Source organism: Musca autumnalis, unplaced genomic scaffold (assembly GCF_047663935.1).
Source record: "Musca autumnalis isolate F117 unplaced genomic scaffold, ASM4766393v1 scaffold_1, whole genome shotgun sequence".
Classification (NCBI taxonomy): Eukaryota; Metazoa; Arthropoda; class Insecta; order Diptera; family Muscidae; genus Musca; species Musca autumnalis.
Genome location: NW_027411644.1, coordinates 195005331 through 195029720, shown reverse-complemented (window position 1 = coordinate 195029720; position 24390 = coordinate 195005331). Strand labels below are relative to the sequence as shown.

General features: G+C 36.3%; 2 protein-coding genes across 17 annotated transcripts in view; one reads left to right on the top strand and one right to left on the bottom strand.

The window, feature by feature from the left end:
• The window catches only part of LOC141388886 (protein Notchless-like), a 63535-nt gene that overhangs the window by 8909 nt on the left and 30236 nt on the right, over window positions 1–24390 (top strand). The gene's annotated exons all lie outside the window — the stretch shown is intronic.
• LOC141388887 (UNC93-like protein MFSD11) overlaps window positions 477–24390 on the bottom strand; it is a 38309-nt gene continuing 14395 nt past the window's right edge. For all 16 annotated transcript variants that reach the window (XM_073959479.1, XM_073959480.1, XM_073959486.1 and 13 more), the window contains exons 3-6: window positions 6978–7147; window positions 4699–5156; window positions 4195–4628; window positions 477–1232 (exon numbers count right to left, since the gene is read on the bottom strand). In XM_073959479.1, coding sequence (XP_073815580.1) covers window positions 1038–1232; window positions 4195–4628; window positions 4699–5156; window positions 6978–7147 — 1257 coding nt within the window. In that variant the 3' untranslated portion in view covers window positions 477–1037. The remainder of the gene's footprint in view (window positions 1233–4194; window positions 4629–4698; window positions 5157–6977; window positions 7148–24390) is intronic.

The window sequence follows — 24390 nt, the reverse complement described above, 5'->3', positions numbered from 1 at the left end:
CCAATTTACCAAAATAATTCCATTGAAGATGATGTTGATGTTGAGGTGGAGGAGGAGCAGGAGATTGCTGTGGGCACTTCTATGGTGTGTGGTGTGGTAAATAAATTATTATTATTAAATAAATAAATAAATTTATATACGGATCACAGATTTTATGTCGTAATTAATTTCAAAAAAGTGAAGGATTTTTTTCTATAACTTTGTATACAATGGATAAATATGTATAAATTGTATGTACGTATTTTTATATGCAATAGATTTTTTAGGCCCAATAGATTTTTTACATTATAGTCAGGGACATTACCACAAGACATTATTTGTCCATATTACACCGAAAGTCCACACTTCTCGACGCTGTTTCGTTATTAGAAAAAACAAAATGTATTTTAAATCGGCCTTGTATATGTTGTTCAGATTCTTTTAACTCTAGATATAGCAAACATTTGGTAGAATTTAGTAAACTTCCATGGCTTGCATTTTTTTAATTTTCATTTCAATTTATTTGGGCTTTTCGTTACATTTTTTTTTATAATTCTGTTTATTGACATTACATTTAATTATTGTCTCGGAAGACTGTGACGAGAAATAATTGAAAACCAAAAAGTATTCGTACCATATAATCAATAACTATTTTTCAATTAAATTCGTTAATTACAAACCAAAAAATAAAAAATAAACAATATTTAGATCGAAAGGAACACTGCTACATAGCTTAATGACTAAGTAATATATATTTATATTTATTTTTATATAAAAAATTCTAACAATAACAATTTCAGTTGGGTTTTTCTTCTTCATTTTTCTTACATCTATCCAGTTTCACAATACGTATCTCATAAAAACTCACACAAATATTCAAAAATATTTGTTAAAAACAATAAACAAATATAATACACAAAAATATTTCACTTATTGCACACAATTAAAAATTAAAAAAAAAATGGAAATAAAATTTTAATTTTTGTAAAAAATTAGTTGGAATGATTTTCTTGTTCTTCTTGTAAATATGCTTCCATCTTCATCATTAACATTGACTCTTATTTATCCAAAGAAGATATAGATGCTGAGATTTCGGATACATCTTTAGATTCTTCACGGGCTCTTCGCTTGGCAGCCCATTCCACAATGCAAAAGCATGCCGCACCAATGGTACCAAACACCACCAGAATTCCCAATTGAGCTCTCAATCCCAAATGTGAGGAATAGAAGAAACTAATGGCAGCGGCAACGGACTGAAAGAAAGATAAGAGGGAAACAGAGATTAGTATTGAAATATGAAGAAGCTGGAAAAACTAAGGGTAGAAGCGCCGTTTCTTTTAGAAAGGGTCTTTTTAGAAAGAGTCTGTAGAAGCACCCTTTCTTTTAGAAAGGGTCCTTTTAGAAAGAGTCTGTAGAAGCACCCTTTCTTTTAGAAAGGGTCCTTTTAGAAAGAGTCTGTAGAAGCACCCTTTCTTTTAGAACGGGTCTATAGAAGCAACCTTTCTTTTAGAACGGGTCTATAGAAGCACCCTTTCTTTTAGAACGGGTCTATAGAAGCACCCTTTCTTTTAGAACGGGTCTATAGAAGCACCCTTTCTTTTAGAACGGGTCTATAGAAGCACCCTTTCTTTTAGAACGGGTCTATAGAAGCACCCTTTCTTTTAGAACGGGTCTATAGAAGCACCCTTTCTTTTAGAACGGGTCTATAGAAGCACCCTTTCTTTTAGAACGGGTCTATAGAAGCACCCTTTCTTTCAGAAAAGGGTCTATAGAAGCACCCTATAAAAACACCCCTTCCTCGGGAAAGTGTCTAACGAAGCACCCTTTCCTCGGGAAAGTGTCTATAGAAGCAGTCTTTCCTCGGGAAAGGGTCTATAGAAGCACCCTTTCCACGGGAAAGGATCTATATAAGCCCCTATTCCTCGGGAAAGGGTCTATAGAAGAACCCTTACTTTCGGAAAGGGTCTATAGAAGAACCCTTTCATTTAGAAAGGGTACATAGAAGAACCCTTTCCTCGGGAAAGTGCCTATAGAAGCACCCTTTCCACGGGAAAGTATTTATAGAAGCACCCTTTCCTCGGGAAAGTGTCTATAGAAGCACCCTTTCCTCGGGAAAGTGTCTAACGAAGCAACCTTTCATCGGGAAAGGGTCTTTAGAAGCACCCTTTCCTCGGGAAAGGGTCTATAGAAGCTCCCTTTCCTCGGGAAAGCGTCTATAGAAGCACCCTTTCCTCGGGAAAGGGTCTATAGAAGCACCTCGGGAAAGGGTCTATAGGAGCACCCTTACTTTCGGAAAGGGTATATAGAAGAACCCTTACTTTCGGAAAGGGTATATAGAAGAACCCTTCCATTCAGAAAGGGTCTATAGGAGCACCCTTTCATTCAGAAAGGGTCTATAGGAGAACCCTTACTTTCGTAAAGGGTCTATAGAAGAACCCTTTCATTCAGAAAGGGTCCATAGAAGAACCCTTTCATTCAGAAAGGGTCCATAGAAGCACCCTCTCTTTTAGAAAGGGTCTATAGAAGCGCCTTTTTTTAGAAATGGACTATGGAAGCACCCTTTTTTTAGAAAGGGTCTATAGAAGCACCCTTTCCTCGGGAAAGTGTCTATAGAAGCACCCTTTTCTCGGGAAAGTGTCTATAGAAGCACCCTTTTCTCGGGAAAGGGTCTATTGATGCACCCTTTCCTCGGGAAAGGGTCTATAGGAGCTCCCTTTCCTCGGGAAAGGGTCTATAGAAGCACCCTTACTTTCGGAAAGGGTCTATAGAAGCTCCCTGTCCTCGGGAAAGGGTCTATAGGAGCACCCTTACTTTCGGAAAGGGTCTATAGAAGAACCCTTTTATTCAGAAAGGGTCTATAGGAGCACCCTTCCATTCAGAAAGGGTCTATAGAAGCCCCCTTACTTTCGGAAAGGGTCTATAGAAGAACCCTTTCATTCAGAAAGGGTCCATGGAAGCACCCTTTCTTTTAGAAAGGGTCCATAGAAGCACCCTTTCTTTTAGAATGGGTCTATAGAAGCACCCTTTTTTTAGAAAGGGTCTATGAAATCAGCCTTTCCTCAGGAAAGGGTCTATAGAATCAGTCTTTCCTCGGGAAAGGGTCTATAGAAGCACCTTTTCCTCGGGAAAGTGCCTATAGAAGCACCTTTTCCACTGGAAAGGGTCTAAAGAAGCACCCGCTCCTCGGGAATGGGTTTATAGAAGCAGCCTTTCCTCGGGAAAGTGTCTATAGAAGCACCCTTTCCTCAGGAAAGGTTCTATAGATGCACCCTTTCCTCGGGAAAGGGTCTATAGAAGCTCCCTTTCCTCGGAAAAGGGTCTATAGAAGCAACCTTTTCTCGGGAAAGTGCCTATAGAAGCACTCTTTCCACTGGAAAGGGTCTAAAGAAGCAGCCTTTCCTCGGTAAAGGGTCTATAGAAGCAACCTTTCGTCGGGAAAGAGTCTATAGAAGAACCCTTTCCTGAGGAAAGGGTTTATGGAAGCACCCTTTCTTCGGCAAAGTTCCTATGGAAGCACCCTTTCCTCGGGAAAGGGTCTTTAGAAGCACCTTTCCTCGGGAAAGGGTCTATAGAAGCACCTTTCCTCGGGAAAGGGTCTATAGAAGCACCTTTCCTCGGGAAAGGGTCTATAGAAGCACCTTTCCTCGGGAAAGTTCCTATAGAAGCACCCTTTCCTCGGGAAAGTGCCTATAGAAGCACCCTTTTCCCCGGGAAAGGGAATATAGAAGCACCCTTTCCTCGAGAAAGGGTCTATAGAAGCTGCCTTTCCTCGGAAAAGGGTCTATAGAAGTTCCCTTTCCTCGAGAAACTGTCTGTGATCGCCTATAGGTCTTTTAATAGAAAAGCTATTGGCCATCTATGAGAAGACATACTGTCTTGCATGAGAAGATCCTACTGGGTCGTGTGTGAGACCTACGGGAAAACCTACTGGTTTGCTATAAAAAGATCTACTGGTCTTCCATGGGGAGTCTGCTGCCCTTCTACTAAAATTCTCACTCGTTTTATATGAGAAGACCTTCTGAACTTCTTATAAGGCCTTGTCATGACATTACGGAGTTTTTTGAGATGACAGAAGGTCATCTTCTCGAAAATACAGTTTTCTTGTAACCTCCTAGCAAATCCTGATAGACTTCTCAAATTACATCTGAGTATCTTAATAAGACTATTTTAATTTCGACACATTTCAATGAAAATTCATGCCTCAAGCTCACTCACCTGTGTAAATTTGAACAAAGCAAATGCACCCACGGAATTCTTAACAAACACTCCGCCCAACATGGAATAGATTTGAGTATTGAAACAGGCATCACCCAAACCCAACAGGAAGGCGCATAACAAAGCAATCCAGGTGCGTGGTGGATCAAAGAATGAAATGTCGTCGGTGTCATTGAATGGAGCACTGTCGGGCAAATTGAAGAAGATCAACAGGAAGGCAACCATATGGATGAAATAGCCAGCAATGACAATGGGATCACGACCGAAACGTGTGGTTTTCGAGGCTAAAATACCAAAGAGGCTGCCACCAAACACCTCACCGACACCAATGCAAATACCAGCCAAACCCATAATTTCCTTGGGAGTATCGGAGATTTTCTTGGTGAAACCGATTGAAGGACCATATACACCACTGAAGAAGGAAAGTTCAAAACCTAAAAAAACAAAAGAATAAATAAAACTAAGAATTACGGTCTCTTTTGAGAAATGTAAATATTCTCTCACCTGTATACAAGAAAGCCATGCTGAGCAGTAACATATCTCGTGTCATAAACAATTGTCCAGCAGAGCGGAATGCCACCCTGGCACTATCCCATGGTGTTTGTGGCTGACGTAACTCTGTATCTACTGTCGAATTATCGGGAACATAACGTAATGTGGCCAAGAATATTACACCCAGGACGGCAACACCAATCAATACACCAATGACCAGTGAACGCGTCTGTGAGTCAATGTGATCCTTATTTTGGAATTGATAGTACACAAAGAGATTGCCAAAGAACATACTGCACTGTAGAAGGGCCCAAAATATACCCGAATTTCTTGATATATTTCCTGAATCACTGCAACGGGCCAAGAAGCTTCCCTGACCTGTCCATGTGATGGCAGCACCAGCACCCAACAGAGCACTTGCGACATACAACAGCCATGTACTGGGAAACAGGAAGGTTACCATAAAGAACCTGAAAGAAGCAGAAGAGATACAGTTCAGCAGATTCTTAAAAAAAGTAAGGTGAAGGGTTACTTTAAAAAAATTTTTTAGAAAATCCGAGACCTAATAAAAATATTTTTAATAAAAAATCCACTACCTAATGAAAATATTTAAAAAAAAAACGGTAGAGGGGTTTTTTGTGAAAATATTTTTGAAAAATCTACTACCTTTTGAAAATATTTTTAGACCTTGTGAAAATATTTAAAAGAAATTCAAGAGCTTGTGAAAATATTAAAAAAATCGACGAGCTTGTGAAGAACTTCTTAAAATATTTTTAAAAAAATCCACAAGCTTCTTAAAATATTAAAAAAAATCCACGAGCTTGTGAAGAACATCTTAAAATATTTTTAAAAAAATCCACAAGCTTCTTAAAATATTTTTAAAAAATCTACAAGCTTCTTAAAATATTTTTAAAAAATCTACAAGCTTCTTAAAATATTTTTAAAAAATCCACGAGCTTCTTAAAATATTTTTAAAAAATCCACGAGATTCTTAAAAATTTTTTTAAAAAATCCACGAGCTTCTTAAAATATTTTTAAAAAATCCACGAGCTTCATAAAATATTTTTAAAAATTCCACGAGCTTCTTAAAATATTTTTAAAAATTCCACGAGCTTCTTAAAATATTTTTAAAAAATCCACGAGCTTCTTAAAATATTTTTAAAAAATCCACGAGCTTCTTAAAATATTTTTAAAAAATCCACGAGCTTCTTAAAATATTTTTAAAAAATCCACGAGCTTCTTAAAATATTTTTAAAAAATCCACGAGCTTCTTAAAATATTTTTAAAAAATCCATGAGTTTCTTAAAATATTTTTAAAAAATCCATGAGCTTCTTAATATATTTTTAAAAAATCCACGAGCTTCTTAAAATATTTTTAAAAAATCCACGAGCTTCTTAAAATATTTTTAAAAAATCCACAAGCTTCTTAAAATATTTTTAAAAAATCCACGAGCTTCTTAAAATATTTTTAAAAAATCCACGAGCTTCTTAAAATATTTTTAAAAAATCCACGAGCTTCTTAAAATATTTTTAAAAAATCCACGAGCTTCTTAAAATATTTTAAAAAAATCCATGAACTTTTAGATTCACTTTGGCAGTTTTGTTGAGATGTATGTTTTACTTACTATTTGTTGTAGTCAAGCTTAATCTCATATTTGTTGTTTTCAAATTTAAAAAAAAAAAAAAAACAACAAGTTTAAAGTGGGGTGTAGTTAAAATTGATTACTTTTGGGGATGGCAGAGAATACTAGTTTCGTCCAACGCCACTTGGACTCATCAGTTCTCTTAGTTCTTTGTATTGAAACAAAGAACCCTTCCCCAATTTTATGACGACTCGAGCTCAAGAATAAGTGTGACTGATGAATTCGTTTCAATGCGAATTCAACCGAAAACACCTAAAAACTCTCGTAGCCGCATATGTAAACCAAATTAACTACTCCCACTGTCATGTGTCTCCACATTGCAGAGAATGCACATAACTATTTTGATAGTTGTTGAAAAATAACAACAATCAATCGTCCACGGTGCTCTGTGTCTATTTTTAGATTCACTTTGGCAGTTTTGTTGAGATGTATGTTTTACTTACTATTTGTTGTAGTCAAGCTTAATCTCATATTTGTTGTTTTCAAATTTAAAAATCCATGAACTTGTGAAAGTATTTTTAAAAAATTCACTAACTTCTGAAAATATGTTTAAAAAATCCAAGATTTTTGGATTTTTTCTTGGAAGTCCAGGAACTTATGAAAATATCTATGGCTCTTTTATCCTTTGAAAAAATATTTTGAACTTACGTATATGTCAATGCCCCCACCACCATGGCGGTACGTGGTCCCGTAAAGGCAATAAAGGATGGAGCAAACCAGTTGAACAGGGCAAATGTTGCATAAATGACGGCCAAACTTGTATAGCCGTCGCCATTAAAAGTAGGATCATCATCATGAATGCTGACCAATAAGGTTTTCTGTAAAGAAAGAAAGATATAAAGAGAAATCGGTTATATTTCTAAGCATACTTTTAGGCATTAGGAAAACAATTTAACTTGGATAAAGTTTGCAATGGTAGTAGAAGTTGTTATACAAAGTAAGTTAAATTTGTTATACAATTTGTTCATTGTTCGCTTTTGTTTGCAGTTTGCTGTTGTTTTTTCTCTGTTTATGTTTTGATGAATTTGTTAAAAACAATTTCAGTAAAGTTAATGACCGTCCCGTCCAGTATATTGAACTGAATCTGTTTTCGTTATTTTCTTGTTATTTGAGCTTTTGCATTGTTGTGATTTTATTTTTAAGGTGAAGTTTTTGTTGTGATTTTGTTGTTTACACAATTTTTATTGGTTAAATTCCACCGGTCAACCAAATTTTAATATAGTATAATTTTTTTAATATTTTTATGAATTTATTGCCTCATAATTACTTTAAATAATTAATAGTGTGTGTGTCCCCACAAACATTTTTGCAACTTCAAAATGTGTCAACAATTAATCTCCCTTAATGGATAGGTATTTTTAATGAAAATTATGGTTATTAAGAAACCCGAAATTGGTTTTCAAAATATATAATCTCTGACAATAGCCATGGAAACTGTCAATTAAACGTTTGCCAACAAATATGTGGCAACAAGTGAAAGTTATAGAGGCATTTATTTCAAGTCTCAATCATCAATGCGTCAATTCCAAATTGATTGATAGACAGCTGTAACACAATGCAACGCTTAGCGATTGATACATGAAATTGATCAACTTGCAACAAAACATATGACAAAATAAATAAAAAAACCAACAACATGACATAAAAAGATAGTGCAATTGTTATCAAAGAAGGCTATTGACGACAATCCATTAATAGGATAGAACCAACTATCAGCTGAAGGACATTTTCAAGGTTATTTTTTTTTTTAACTGAAGGCAGTCCTCACATACGAAAATTTTATAGACGACCATATATGGATCATTATATATTGTGGACCAAGTCTTTGTTGAAAACTAAAGCAATACGTTTCTGGCAAGATATGAGGTAGATCCCTCAAAAGAGTACCTCTAACCATTACTCATTTATACTGGTACTCATTAAACTATATTAAATTCAAAATTCTTTTTTATCACATACACTTTTTATTGTTAATACAATTTATTTGCTGTTTTCAATCTGTTTTAAAGTTAGCCAAGTCTATTAAACCATTTATTAGCTGATTTTTATTACATTATGACGTCATAAACTTTGAGTTGGACCTTTAAATTTCTTTTTGTAAACACTTTGTTTACCATTTCATTGAAATACTACGCTTTTAATAAATGTCTAAATGTCATTATAGAAACACCTTGTCTGACGTCCATTTATCAATGACCCATATTTACTGATTAGAACTTGGAGGTCCGCACACAATATGAAGACAATAATTGAACACTTCAAAACATATCTGAAATTGAATTCCATTCTCACCCTCATTCTCTGGCGTCACACTTGAAATTTATCAATAAAACAACTTTTGTGTCAAGTTTGTTTGACACATGAAAACATTTCAGACGTTTCAATGGCCGTTGAACATTGTTTTGAGTCTTTATAGACGAGCTGAAGGGAGTCTTTATAGACGAGCCGAAGGGAGTCTTTATAGATGAGCTGAAGGGAGTCTTTATAGACGAGCTGAAGGGAGTCTTTATAGACGAGCGGAAGGGAGTCTTTATAGACGAGCTGAAGGGAGTCTTTATAGACGAGCTGAATGGAGTCTTTATAGACGAGCTGAATGGAGTCTTTATAGACGAGCTGAATGGAGTCTTTATAGACCAGCCGAAGGGAGTCTTTGTAGACGAGCCGAAGGGAGTCTTTGTAGACGAGCCGAAGGGAGTCTTTATAGACGAGCCGAAGGGAGTCTCTATAGACGAGCCGAAGGGAGTCTTTATAGATGAGCTGAAGGGAGTCTTTATAGATGAGCTGAAGGGAGTCTTTATAGACGAGCTGAAGGGAGTCTTTATAGACGAGCTGAAGGGAGTCTTTATAGACGAGCTGAATGGAGTCTTTATAGACCAGCTGAAGGGAGTCTTTATAGACGAGCTGAAGGGAGTCTTTATAGACGAGCTGATGGGAGTCTTTATAGACGAGCTGAAGGGAGTCTTTATATGTGATGGATTAGAGGTAGTTAGTTTTTATAGACGACCCGAAAAAAACTCTTTATACAAGACCCAATTTCCTGAGGCCCTTGCGAACACTTTTTTCCATGAAAAGTCATCAGGCATCTGTGGACATTATTTTCTATAGAAAAAGTTTCTGAGGAAAAAAGTTTTCAGGCAACGGATGACACTTTTTTCTATAGAAAAAAACCTCATACCGCTGAGAACACTTTTTTCTAAAACAAAATCCTCACGCCCCTGAATATACTTTTCACTTTCTGAAAAAGTAACCATGTGGACTAATTTTTTCTATAGAAAGAAATTCCTCAGGTACCTGTGGACACTTTTTTCTATAAAAAATCTTTTCAGGAACACTGCGACTCTTTTTTCTATAGAAAATATTCCTCAGGCCCCTGAGGAAACTTTTTTCTGTCAAAAAAATGAAGTGACCCTGAAGACACTTTCTTCTACAGAAAAAAAAATACTACTACTTTGTATGACTTTTTGTATAAGAAATACACAGGACCCCCAGAACATTTTTTATATCAGCAAATTCCTCAGGTCCATGAGGAAACTTTCTTCTATAGAAATAAAATCCTAAAATCATCAATTCTATAGAAAAATGTCTCGGTCCATTAAGACACTTTTTTCTATAGAAACAAATTCGCTGAGGACCCTTTTTTCTAGACAAAAATTCCTCAGGTACCTGAAGACACTTTTTTCTATAGAAAAAAAATCCTCAGGTGCCTGAGACGCTATTTTCTATAAAAAAAAATAAAAAATTGAAAAAAATTCTCAGGTTCCTGAGTACAGTCTTTTCTATAGAAAAAATATCCTATGCTCCTGAGAAAAAAACATCAGGCCCCTAAGGACAATTTTTTATAGAGAAAATTTTTTCAGGTCCCTGATGACACTTTTTTCTATAGAAGAAATTACTCAGGACACTGTTTTCTATAGAAAAAAATCCTCTATAGAAAAAAACTCCTCAGGTCTTTGAGGACACTTTTTTCTATAGAAAAAAATTCTTCAGGTCCTTGAGGACACTTTTTTATAGAAAAAAAAATCACCAGACTCCTGAGGACACTCAGGTCACCGAGGACACTTTTTTTCTATAGAAAAAATTCCTCAGGTCTCTGAGGACACTTTTTTCTATAGGCCCTTTAGGCACTTAAGGACACTTTTTCTATAGAAAAAATTTTCTCAGTTTCTCATGTCCCTGAGGACACTTTTTTCTATAGAAAAAAAATCCTCAGGGACCTGAGGACACTTTTTTCTATAGAAATAAATTCCTCAGGTCACTGAGGACACATTTTCTATAGAAAAAAAATCCTCAGGTCCCTAAGGACAATTTTTTATATAGAAAAAATTCCTCAGGTCCCTAGAGACACTTTTTCCTGCAAAAAATTCCTCAGGTCCCTGAGGACACTTTTTTCTATAGGAAAAAATTCCTCAGGTCCCTGAGGACACTTTTTTCTATAGGAAAAAATTCCTCAGGTCCCTGAGGACACTTTTTTCTATAGAAAAAAAAAATCCTTAGGACACTTTTTTCTATAGAAAAAAATTCCTCAGGTCACTGAGGACACTTTTTTCTAAAGAAAAATTCCTCAGGTCCCTGAGGACACATTTTTTCTACAGAAAAAAATTCCTCAGGTCCCTGAAGACACTTTTTCTATAGAAAAAATTCCTCAGATCCCTGAGGACACATTTATCTATAGAAAGAAATTCTTCAGGCCCGTGACGACACTTTTTTCTATAGGAAAAAATTCCTCAGGTCGCTGAGGACACTTTTTTCTATAGAAAAAAATTACTCAGGTCCCTGAGGACACTTTTTTCTATAGAAAAAAATACTCAAGTCCCTGAGGACACTTTTTTCTATAGAAAAAAATTACTCAGGTCTTTGAGGACACTTTTTTCTATAGAAAAAAAAATTACTCAGGTCGCTGAGGACACTTTTTTCTATAGAAAAAAATTACTCAGGTCCCTGAGGACACTTTTTTCTATAGAATTCCTCAGGTCCCTGAGGACACTTTTTTCTATAGAAAAAAATTCCTCAGGTTCCTCAGGTAGAAAAAATTCTCGGGCACTTAGGGACATTTTTCTCTATAGAAAATAATTCCTCAGGACCTTAAGGAAACTTTTTCTATAGAAAAATTCTCCTGGTCGCTGAGAACACTTTTCACTCATGTTTCTCTCTGTGTATTCAAAATGTCTATAAACGCCCAAACCAAAGCAAAATAACTCAATAACAACTATGAGACGAGCCCACATTTTCAGGCCAAAAAACAAAAGCGCATAGTTGAATTATGAACAACTACAACAACAACGTCAACAATCTAAACAAGCGTTTAAGCCGACAGAAAGACAGACGAACAATCAACTGTTTCGAATCACAAAACCAGTTATAATGGGCTAAGAGCCAAGTTTTGTTTATTCGCTAACGCTCATAACACAAAATGTCCGAATGAAAACAGACATCATTCTTTGGCTAGTTTGAAAATATGTTCAAGAAGAGGGGCTCGACGTATGAAACTAGTTTTGCAAAATTTATAGGTGGTTTGTCTGTTTGTTTGTGGTTTTGCATATTTGTTGGTGTTGTTTATCATATATTTTATTTTCTTTTTTCGTTATCTAAATGGTCTCAAAACGGAATGTCGCGAACCAATACGCCTCGAGTGTTTACATGGGAGCATACAAATTCTGAAAAGACGTATCACAGTTCTTGCCACAACATTCACTTTTGTGTGGTTGTGCGTAGCTAGTACTTACCTACTTCTTTTCAATGAAAAGTTTAATAAGCTTTTGAGTATTAAAATTTTAATTTTTTATTTAAAGGCCAATGGAAAAATTTGTTTGTTGTTGGCTGACCGCCGCCACATGACAGGGGATTTTATATCGCGTGAAGTAAACTAGTTTGGTAACCTTCTAAAATAGGGGATTTTGCTTAACTGTAATGCTGTTAATTTATGTTTTAAGTAAACGAATAAATAAAATAATAAAATAAAACTTAAAACAGACAAAGTCCAGGACGTATTTTGGTTCCTTTTTAAACTCAAGTGGGATCTGATGTTTAGCACGGATTAAGGCTTCTGCTTCATGCCGTCATGAGGAATATTAATTATGATCTAAACGCGAAAAAACTATATTCTTAGGAACGGTTAAATCCTGGAGTTTTCTATCCATGATTATAGTCCTACAATTATGGGTTTCTCAAAACCAAAATTTATCTTTTCAAGTGGCAAAGATAAACTGACAACTTCGAGGCAAATGTTATCTGCTCTATACTCCATATCTTATTAATGAAATAATATCCGAACAATATAATACGATAATTAAACATATAAAATGTTTTCAATTAAAAGATAAATACGACAGAATGATTTATCCTAAGGGGTTTTTATGAAAGTTAATTTATAGATAAAATTCCATTGTGATTCCTGGGATCGTAATTCCTGATATGATAAGATGGGTGATCAATTATGTTCTTCATATTAAATTGAAATTCCCAGTACTAATCAATAAATATAGGTGGGTCATTAACAACTATTAGGCAAGGTACTTCAAATGGAGGCTTGTAAAATCTCATATAGAGATTGCAAAAAAAACCTACTATTATTTATAAACTTATCGCAAGTGCGTATGCAAAGTTAAGACGTAATAATCTAATAAAACTTGGATGTGGTTATCGCTTCATAAGCCTTACGCTACATAATAAGCGATTGTTTAATATTGAAAAGAACAAAAAAACCGAATATTGACAAATAAACATAACAAAAAGTAGTATTTTATTGGGAACGGAAAAAATTGATGTGAAATATATTTAAAAAAGTAAATGGATTAGCTAACAAGTGCGCCACAACATGATTCCGATGTTTGTAACATGTATATAGAAGAGCACCAAAAGTGTTCTGTGGCCTAAAGAAATCCTTAAGTGGTTTTCGGTTGCCTATATAAGACACCAACTGGTCCTCTGTTGCCTTTAGAAGACCTTAAGAGGTCTTTCGTTGTCTAAAGAATAACTCAGGAGTCTTCTGTTGTCTATTGTACACCTCAATAGGTCCTCTGTTACACATAAAATACCTCATAATGTCATATTTTGCCTAAAGAGTTCTTCTGTTGTCAGCAGAACACATTAAGAAGTATTTTGTTGCCTACAGAAGACATCAACAGGTCTACTGTTGCCTACAAAAGACATCAATAGGTCTTCTGTTGTCGATTGAAGACAGGTCCTCTGTTGCCTTAAGAGGTCTTCCTTAGTCTAAAGAAGACCTATTTTTTTCTTGTCCAAAGAAGATATTAAGAGGTCCCGTATTGCATACAGAAGAGATAAAGAGGTTTTATGATGACTAAAAAGACCTCAAGGGTCTTCTGTTGTCTATTGAAGACCTCAACAAGTCCGCTGTTGCCGCAAGAAGGCTTCTGTTGACAAAATAAGTCCTTAAACTTGTGCTGTCTAAAGAATACCTTAAGAGGTCTTCAGCAGCCCAAAAGAAGACCTCAGAGTCTTCTGTTGGCTACTGTTGTTACAGAAGACATCAAGAGGTCTTCTGTTGTCTAAAGAAGACCTCAAGGTACTTCTGTTGTCTATAGAAAACCTCAAAAGGGCCCCCCTTTTCTATAGAAGACCACAAGAAGTCTTCTGTTGCCTAGAAAAGGCCTTAAGAGAGAGGTCTTCTGCTGTCAAAAGAAGAGCTTAGGAGCTCTTCTGTTGCCTAAAGAAAACCTCAGGAGTCTTTTGTTGCCTATAGAAAAAAACACAAGAAATCTTCGGTTGCATATAGAAGACATCAAGAGGTCTACCACAGCATGTCCTCTGTTAAAAAAGTCCTTGAAAGGACGTCTGTTGATATCTTCGGTTTCTGTAGAAAACATCAATTGTTCTTCGGTTGTATAAAGAAGACCTCAAGAGTCTTCTGTTGTCTATTGAAGACCTCAACACGTTCTCCGTTGTCTAAAGAAGACCACAATAAATCTTCCGTTGCCTAAATCTTTCGATGTCTAATGAAGACCTCAAAAGATCCACAGTTGTCTACAGAAAACCACAAGAAGTTCTCTGTTACCTGTAGAAGTCCACGAAGTCTTTAAGAGGCCAAGAAGTCTTTAAAAGGCCTTCTGTTGTCTAAAGAACACCTCAAGGACCTTCTGTTGCCTAAAGAATACATTAAGAAGTCTTTTGTTGCATCCAAAGAAAACCTTCAGCTTATCTACAAAGATTCCCTCCTAGTCGTATATAAAGACTCCCTTCCGCTCGTCTATAAAGACTCCCTTCCGCTCGTCTATAAAGACTCCCTTCCGCTCGTCTATAAAGACTCCCTTCCGCTCGTCTATAAAGACTCCCTTCCGCTCGTCTATAAAAACTCCCTTTCGTTCGTCTATAAAGCCTCCCTTTCGCTCGTCTATAAAGACTCCCTTTCGCTCGTCTATAAAGACTCCCTTTCGCTCGTCTATAAAGACTCCCTTTCGCTCGTCTATAAAGACTCCCTTTCGCTCGTCTATAAAGACTCCCTTTCGCTCGTCTATAAAGACTCCCTTTAGCTCGTCTATAAAGACTCCCTTTCGCTCGTCTATAAAGACTCCCTTTCGCTCGTCTATAAAGACTCCCTTTCGCTCGTCTATAAAGACTCCATTTCGCTCGTCTATAAAGACTCCCCTTCGCTCGTCTATAAAGAATCTCTTTCGCTCGTCTATAAAGAATCTCTTTCGCTCGTCTATAAAGTGTCCCTTCCGCTCGTCTATAAAGACTCCCTTTCGCTCGTCTATAAAGACTCCCTTCCGCTCGTCTATAAAGGCTCCCTTCAGCTCGTCTATAAAGACTCCCTTCCGCTCGTCTATAAAGACTCCTTTCCGCTCGTCTATAAAGACTCCCTTCAGCTCGTCTATAAAGACTCCCTTCAGCTCGTCTATAAAGACTCCCTTCAGCTCGTCTATAAAGACTCCCTTCAGCTCGTCTATAAAGAAACCGTTCCGCTCGTCTATAAAGACTCCCTTCCGCTCGTCTATAAAGACTCTCTTCCGCTCGTCTATAAAGACTCCCTTCCGCTCGTCTATAAAGACTCCCTTCCGCTCGTCTATAACGACTCCCTTCCGCTCGTCTATAACGACTCCCTTCCGCTCGTCTATAACGACTCCCTTTCGCTCGTCAACAAAGACACCATAAAGTTCGTTTATAAAGACTGCTCGTTTATATAGACTTCCTTCTGCTCGTCTGTAAAGACTCCCTTCCGCTCGTGTATAAAGGCTCCCATCAGCTTGTTTATTAAGACTCCCTCCGTACGTCTATAAAGACTCCCTCCCGCTCATCTATAAAGGCTGCCTTCCGCTCGTCTATAAAGACTCCCTTCCGCTCGTCTATAAAGACTCCCTTCCGCTCGTCTATAAAGACTCCCTTCCGCTCGTCTATAAAGACTCCCTTCCGCTCGTCTATAAAAGCTCCCTTCAGCTCGTCTATAAAGACTCTCTTCCGCTCTTCTACAAAGATTCCCCTCTGAACGTCTCTAAATGCACCATTCCTACTCGTCTATAAATTCTCCCTTCTGCCCGAATACAAAGATTATCTTTTGTTCGCCTATAAAGATTCCATTCCGCTTCTCTATAAACTCTCCCTCTTCCGCGTCTATAAAGGCCCCGTTCTGATCGTCTATAAAGACTCCCTTCCGTTCGTCTATAAAGAGACTCCCTCGTCCATTAAGACTCCATCCAGATTCCCCTCAGATCGTCTACAAAGACTCCCTTTAGTTCGTCTATAAAGACTCCCGTCAGCTCGTCCATAAAGACTGTCATTCCATCTAAAATTTTTCAGAATGAGTCATTACCCGTTCTGGGGATAGTCCTTATAAATTATGCTAAACACGCACTGCTTAATGCTGAGTTTTATATATTTTTTTATTTTAATTTTGTTGCCATTAAAAACAACTTCATAAAGTTGTGTGTATGTATGTATGTATGTGCAGGCACATGTATGCACTCGAATATGAATGCGGCACATATTGCTACAAAAACATGGCTATAAGACGACCTTACTAGCATAATGACCATGAAACGCACTAACCAATTTTTGTTTTGCTTTTTTTGGAAGTGAGGGTACAAAAACAACATTCGCCATCGGCTTTGGTAAAATAATATTTTTTGGGGGTTTTCATTTCCATTGCATATAACCCAAAACAAAATACCTACTAACTTGTGCTGAGAACGGTTCTGTACAAGAAGCACAGAAAATATAATTGATTTTCAATTGCAATGAAACAGCTTTAGGCTGCTCTGTGACCGAAGAGCTAAAAGCAAAAACATGCCATTGGAGCTCTAAACAAGTGATTCATTTAATTGGATAATTTTCTGTCCCATTCATTGTGTATTTCTGAATGCCATGGTTAAAAATAGATTTAATGACTTGTCTAGGCATTTTGCTTCAGCAATAACTTCCTTACGGTTGTTATAGTTTCTACACGGTGTTACCATAAAAATAGTTTCTCACACATGGGACAATAGACCCATGTAAGGTCAACAACTACTTACATTCTGTTTGTTGTCCGGCTGATAACCCCATTAGTGAGGGTAATAAATGTTGTTATTCATTTCAGTTATTTACCGTTAAATTAAATTACGTGAAGGTGGATAGTCGCTAAACCTATTTGAAACGCATTCGAAGTTTGTATTGTAATTTGAAGAGCACTGAGATTTAGAGGTACGGGTTGGGGTAATGAAGTTTCAAGAAGTCCCCACAAAAACTGTTGTCGATGACTTTGCATCCCATTCTCATTACAACGACCTGTTTCTCTATCAAAAAAAATAGTTATTCTACATCTATTCGAAAAGTTATTTTTAGCAACAACATCACAAAAATGTATTCAAGTATTTTTTTTTTCTTTTTTAATGCCAGACAATATTTTGTGGGGGGTTTTCTGTATTCGTTTTTATGTCGAATTGTTGTTCACTTTGTCATTCGTTGTATCGCAGGGTAGTTCAAGGTCATTGATTTGGCCAATTTGCCGACTGTGGTAGCATTAAACCCATATCAGTTGGCCATCACCAATAACAAATCAATCTTGTCGGTATTTCGAACTTTTGTTTTTTTTTCAATTTTCAGTTTTGTTTGCTTTGATAATCATTTTGTGCCTCTCCTCTACGAGATTTGAATACTTAATATGATTTAATTAACACTTTAGGAATTTATATCAAATTATTTTTATGTGTGAAGATTTATTTGCAGTAAAAAAAATGTTGTCGTCCAGTTGAGTGACATTTTAATTGTCACATCAAAATCTGATGCATATTTGTATTGAAAATTAAATGGAAGCGGAAGTTAAAATTTATGTTTGAGGCGGTTAAATCATGGAATTGTGCGTGTTAAAGCCTTCAGGTATTATTAAAATGATATTATAATATTTCCTGAATAGGCTTTATTCGGAATGGGGTTTCCATTGAGAAAACTTAAATCGCATTGAGCGTAAACAAATTAATCGCTACAACTTTAATATTGTATTTGAAAATAACAATTCGCTAGAAAAGCTCCAGCATAATATTTTGGGCCCTTGGTAGGAAGGTTAGAATTCTCAAAACATTCATACAATTCATTTGCATTTACCTCAATGTGAGGAACACGAATTATCTTTCCTTTTTCTAAATATGTATACCTATCTGAAGCTATGTTGGAAAATAAATTGTTATGTTAAAGAAGTAAACAAAAATTACAGTCGAACCTCGATTATCCGGAAACCTCTATTATCCGGAAAAGGAAAACACAGACATTTTTATTTATTTCACACCGATTAACCGTGAACATTTTTATGATCCGGTATTATAATTAATTCGACCAAATTTCAATGAACAAAACAATGCAAAAGAATGAATTATTTTACAACAGTTTAAAATCTTTTAAAGTTCACATTAAATTCATAATTGCTCTTATTTATAAATATTTGCAAAAACGCATATTTTTTGATTAAAAATGTATAAGAAACAGTGTTACTCCATTATCCGGGAAAATCGATTATCCTTAATGCCTCCGGTCCCGACCATTACGGATCCGACTGTATTTCAGTATGAGTCAAACTTCATATAACCCCCAAGCATAAAACGTTGAAAATATCATACCTCAAAACACCGAAAATCAGGTCAAATATCCTTTATATCCCAGAAAAATAAAAATTGGGAGCCACATGAGCCGAATAGTTCATTACAATGTAATGTAAAGAAGCTATCTACATAGGTCTGACCTCTGTTGCCTATAGAACACCACAAGAAGTATTCGCTTTCCAAACAAGTCCTTCAGAGTTCTTCTGTTGTCTTAAGAAGGCCTTAGGAGATCTTCAGTTGTTATGGAAGACATCAAAAGGTTTTCTGTCGTCTATAGAACACCTCAAGTGTTTTGTCTATTAAAGACCACAACAGGTCCCATGTTGCCTATAGAAGTCTTTCACTCCACAAGAAGTCTTCTGTTGTCTAAAGAAGGCCTTAGGAGATCTTATTTTGCCTACAGAAGACATCAAGAGGTCTTCTGTTGTCTAGCGAAGACCACAACAGGTTGTTGCCTATAAAAGTCTTCCACTCCACAAAAAGTCTTCTGTTGTCTAAAGAAGACATTAGGAGATCTTCTGTTGCCAATGGAAGACATCAAGAGTCGTCTGTTGTCCATTAAAAACCACAACAGGTCCTTTGTTGCCTTTGGAATCTTCGCTTGCCTACAGAAGATATCAGAGATCTTCGGTTGCCTATAGAAGACATCAAAAGGTCTTCTGTTGCCTAGTAAAACCATAAGAAGTCTTCTGTTGTCTAAAGAAGACCCTAGAAGATATTCGGTTGCCTATAGAAGACATCAGAGATGGTTGCCTATAGAAGATATCAGAGATCTTCGGTTGCCTATAGAAGACATCAAAAGGTCTCCTGTTGTCCAGTAAAACCACAATAAGTCTTCTCTTGTCTAAAGTAGACCTTAGGAGATCTTCGGTTGCATATATAAGACATCAAGAGGTCTTCTTTTGCCTATAAAAGACCTCAAGAGTCATATGTTGTCTATTGAAGACCAAAGAGGTTGTTGCCTATAGAAGTCTTCCCCTCCACAAAAAGTCTTCTGTTGTCTAAAAAAGACCTTAGCAGATATTCGGTTGCCTTCCACTCCACAAGAAGACCTTAGGAGATCTTTGGTTGCCTATAGAAGATATCAGAAATCTTCGGTTGCCTATAGAAGACATCAAGAGGTCTTCTGTTGTCTAAAGAAGACCTTAGGAGATTTTCGGTTGCATATATAAGGCATCAATAGGTTTTCTGTTTCCTATAGAAGTCATTAAGAGGTCTTCTGTTGCCTATAGAAGACATCAAGAGGTCTTCTTTTGCCTATAAAAGAACTCAAGAGTTGTCTGTTGTCTATTGAAGGCCAAACATGTTGTTGCCTATAGAAGTCACACAAGAAGTCTTCTGTTCTCTAAAGAAGACCTTAGGAGATATTCGGATTCCTATAGAAGACGTCAAAAGGCTTTCTGTTGCTTATAGAAGATATCAAGAGGTTCTGTTGCCTATAGAAGACATCAAGATGTCTTCTGTTGTCTAGTGAAGATCACAAGAAGTCTTCTGTTGTCTAAGGAAGACCTTAGGAGATCTTCGGTTGCCTATAGAAGATATCAAGAGGTCTTTTGTTGTCTAGTGATGACCACATGCAGTCTTTTGTTACCTAAAGAATGTCCTTAAGAGGTTTTCTGTTGCCTATGGAGACTTCCTTCTAGTCGTCATTAGCTCATTTGTAAAAAAACTTCCTTTTCATCGACTTTAAAGCAGAGCTCCGAAATACTCGCTCGAATTCTACTAGCGAGTGAAAATCACGCGAATTCGAGCAAAAGTATGAGTACTTGAAGAGTACGATTTTTGCAAGAAAAAAAGAGTGGGAGTGAAAATGCTCGAAATAGAGTAGAGAGAGGAGGGTGGCCGACCATCAAAAACTGTTCGCTACCACACACACACGAACACACAAACGACCAAAAAATAAATACATTTTTCCTACTCGATGTTATTCTTCGAGTAAGCTCTTACTCTGTTTCAAGTATTTTCACTCCCACTCTAATTTACTATTTACTCGCAAGTAAAAACGAGCTAATCGGACGTTTTGCTCGCACTTTTCGAGTACTCCCATTCGCGAGTACTTTTCAATCACGAGTAAAAACGAGCAAATCGGAGCTCTGCTCCATGTCTTCTCATAGATGATCTACAAGTCTTTTCATAGGAGATCAACAGATCTTCTCATAGAAGATCAACAAGTCTTTTCATAGAAGACTAACAGCCCTTCTCATAGAAGATCAACAGGCCTTCTCATAGGAGATCAACATATCTTCTCGTAGAAGACCAACAAGTGTTCACATAGAAGATCAACAGGTATTCTCATAGAAGATTAACAGTCCTTCTCACATAAGATCAACAGCTCAGACCAAAAGCACTTCCCATAGAAGATCAATAGGTCTTCTCATAGAAAACCAAAAGGACTTCCCATAAAAGATCAACTTGTCTTCTAATAGATGACCTACAGGTCTTTTCATAGAAGACTAACAGTCCTTCTCATAGAAGATCAACAGGTCTTCTCATAGGAGATCAACGAGTAAATCGGTGCTCAGCTTTAAAGATTTTCTTCTGGTCGTCTATACTAAAAAAATAAACTAAAAGAACCTTCCGTTATGCTATTAAGACTGCTTTCTGGTAGTCTAAAAAGAATACGCCGCTCGCATATAAAGTGTCCTTCCTGCTCGTTTATAAAGACAGGTGACCGTTACAGACTCATTTTTGTGGGTCTATAAAGTCTCCCTTCATGTCGCCTTTAAATACCTTTTTGGTCGCCTTCAAAAACTTATTTCTGGTTAGCTATAGAGAGTCCGTGGCTGCTTGTCTATCCCAGCAAAATGTTCGATGCCAAAGATGACATTCAATCATGGGTGCAAGTGATCTAGCATGTCATCTTTTTAGCATCTTCATCGATGAATTTTATATGAGCGTGGACCCCAAAAGATGACGTTCTTGTCTGGATCCTAAGCATGTCATTTTAACCAATGCGTTGACATGTCATTTCCACCAATGTTTTGGCATGTCATTTCCACCAATGATTTGACATGTCATTTTCACCAATGCTTTGACACGTCATTTTCACCCATGCTTTGACATGTCATTTTAACCAATGCTTTGGCATGTCATTTTCACCAACCCCTTGGCATGAAATTTTCATGTCTTGTTTGGAAAATGGAAATGCTGTATTGAAATATGGTTTTCATGAAAAACAAAACTCTTTATTAATTCAAACGAATTCATGAAATAACTACAATTAATTTATCAGTTTAGTTTTTCAAAAGTTTACATCCAAAATTGCAATGTAATCACCACCGCTGCAACGCAAAAGATTACTTCCTCCGTTCTCCGCAACTGATATTCTTTCATCTTACAAAAGGTTTTTTCAATTATCTTCCCATCACCAGTTCAGATTTCGACATGGACTCCAAATGCACTCCTTTAAGTATTTTTATTTCGTAAATTACTTTTATTTTATAATTTTGTTATTTTATAACAACATTTTGGTAATTTATACTCTTTTGTTTAGTGACGGAAATATGTAGGGATCTACAACCCGGCTTGCTTTAGGGATCTCTAAGAACAAAATGTAACGAACGGGGAGGAGTGACTTTTTATGGAAAATACCATTTATGCTTAATTAATTTATTTTTAATTGTTTCTTTCCAAAAGTAGTTTCTTCTTTATTTTGAGATTCTTGTTCCTTTTCGTTTCGGACTTTTTTTTCAAATTCCAAGAAGCGAGATTTGATTGATTTCATTCTATGTCAGATTTAGAACAGACAAGGGAACTTTTAAAATAGCAATGTGTGCAGTCCGATTCTATTTTTAGCTCGATGGTTGGGACTTCATATAATACCAATTGTTTAGAACTTTTAGTTGTTTGATATGCAGGAAATGTAAGACAACATCACGACGACAGTTCTAACAACTTTGGTCTGTTCCAGAAACTGCAAGAATCTACTTATTTTTACTACGATAACAATTTTTCCTTTATGTTATCGGAAAAAATAGTAAAAATTAGTAGATTTTTGCAGTACTGGAACATACCAAAATGAAAATAAACAGGTGTGTAAATAAAAACACAAACATCATCTCTATTGGATCGATGGAATGGGTACAAATGCTGATGAAAAGATCGGATCTTTCACGACTTCCTTTGCATTGGTTCAAATCCTAATGAAAAGATCGGATCTTTCACGACTTCCTTTGAACCAATGCAAAAGATGACATGAAATCACGTCATCGCAAAGAACCCCTTCCGTCAAATTTTGCTGGGTATACTCTCTTCGGGTCGCTCTAAATGATCTGTTCTGATCGTCTGTTCGCCTACAGATGGACCCTACTGCTCGTCTATAATTGAAAAAATTCAAAAAGTGTTATGTTCCCTCGGACCGAGCATTATATACGCTACAACATCAAATATTCTGAACTAATGTGGAATAATAAAAAATACCTGAAATCGGGCAGTACTGGCGGTACCCCAAAAGTAAAATTGTATAGCTAGTTCGGCAAGAAAATCCAGCTTACAATTTTAAATTACTAAAAATCGGGCGGTACAGTAATGTACAATTTAAAAAGCGCTCCGGCGATTTTTTTATTTTTCTCATCTATGAACATTGTAGTTTCAGAATCGGCAAAAACTTCCCAGGTGTAAGCACCTTCCATTTAAAGTTGGTTCAGGCGTACCGTGAGTTAGTTTGAAGCGACGACAATATTGCAAAATTGTAAGGAGACAAAAGCAAACAAGGCCCATACGATGAGACTAATGTCAAGCTAACCTTTTTAAATAGGTCGTTGGGTATCTACACTCGAAATTTCTCAACACTAGTACGAGGATGTACGATTACAGTACATGCATGGAAATGGAAAGATATTACAAGAAGACGTTCGTCTCGCAGAAAACCAAAATGTCTTCCCACACAAAACAAAAAGGTCTTCTCACATCCAACTAATAGGTCCTCTCATAGAAGGCCAAAAGGCCTTCTAATAGAAGATAAACAGTTCTTCTCCTTTCGCAGAAGACCAAGAGGTATACTCATAGAAGACAACAGGGCTTCTCATAGAAATTCAAAGAGACATCTCAGAGAAGACTCCTCTCATATAACGCCAAAATGTCTTCTCATAAAAAAAACAAAAGGCCTTCTCATAGAAGACCAAAAGCCATCCCATAGATTGTCAATAAGTTTTTTTTATAGAAACCAAAATGTCTTCTTATAGAAGACCAAAGGCTCCTCTCATAGAATACAAAGAATTAGAAGACAACAAAGTCTTCTCATAGCACACCAAAAAGTGTTCTTATAGTAGGTCTTAAAATGTTCCAATATTCAAAAATCTTCTTTTAGAAAATCAACAGGTCTTCTAGTAGAAGACCAGAAGGTCTTCTAATAAAAGACCAAAACGTCGCGTCAAAAGGCCATCCCATAGAGGACCAAAAGGCTTTCTCATAGAAAAGCAATTAGTCTTATCATAGAAGACCAAATGGCCCTTTCACAGAAGACCAACAGGTCTTCTCATAGAAGCCCAAAGGTCTTCTCATAGAATACCAAAAGGTGTCTTCATAGAAGACTAATAGATCTTCTCATAAAAGACCAAAACGTCTTCTCATAGGAGAAGAACAAAATGTCTTCTCATAGAAAACCAAAGGGTGAGGGTAAAAAATATTTTTATATTCAATGTAAAAATGTTGTTGTAGAATAATTTATAGTTCCCAATAGCCCGATTTTAATCCCGTTTTGATGGTTTTATTTTAATGTGTATTATACCTAAAAAATTTGGATGCAAACGTGTTAATTTATTAATAATAATTTCATATGAAATTGTTTAAATGATATAATGTCTACCAAAACATTGTACAGCTCTTTGTTTAGAACAGTTTATTATTTTTTAAGAACAGAAACTAGTTTAACCAAGAATTTGATTAAATATCCAACACGGTCAATAAATTCCAGCTGACGGAATATTGTATTTAAAAGAACTCAACGAAATACTGCGCATTTTGTTAACATTTTTGAAACGGGTTTCATAAAAGTGGGTGTATGAACTTTTAAAATCAGAAAAAAACTCGTGTAG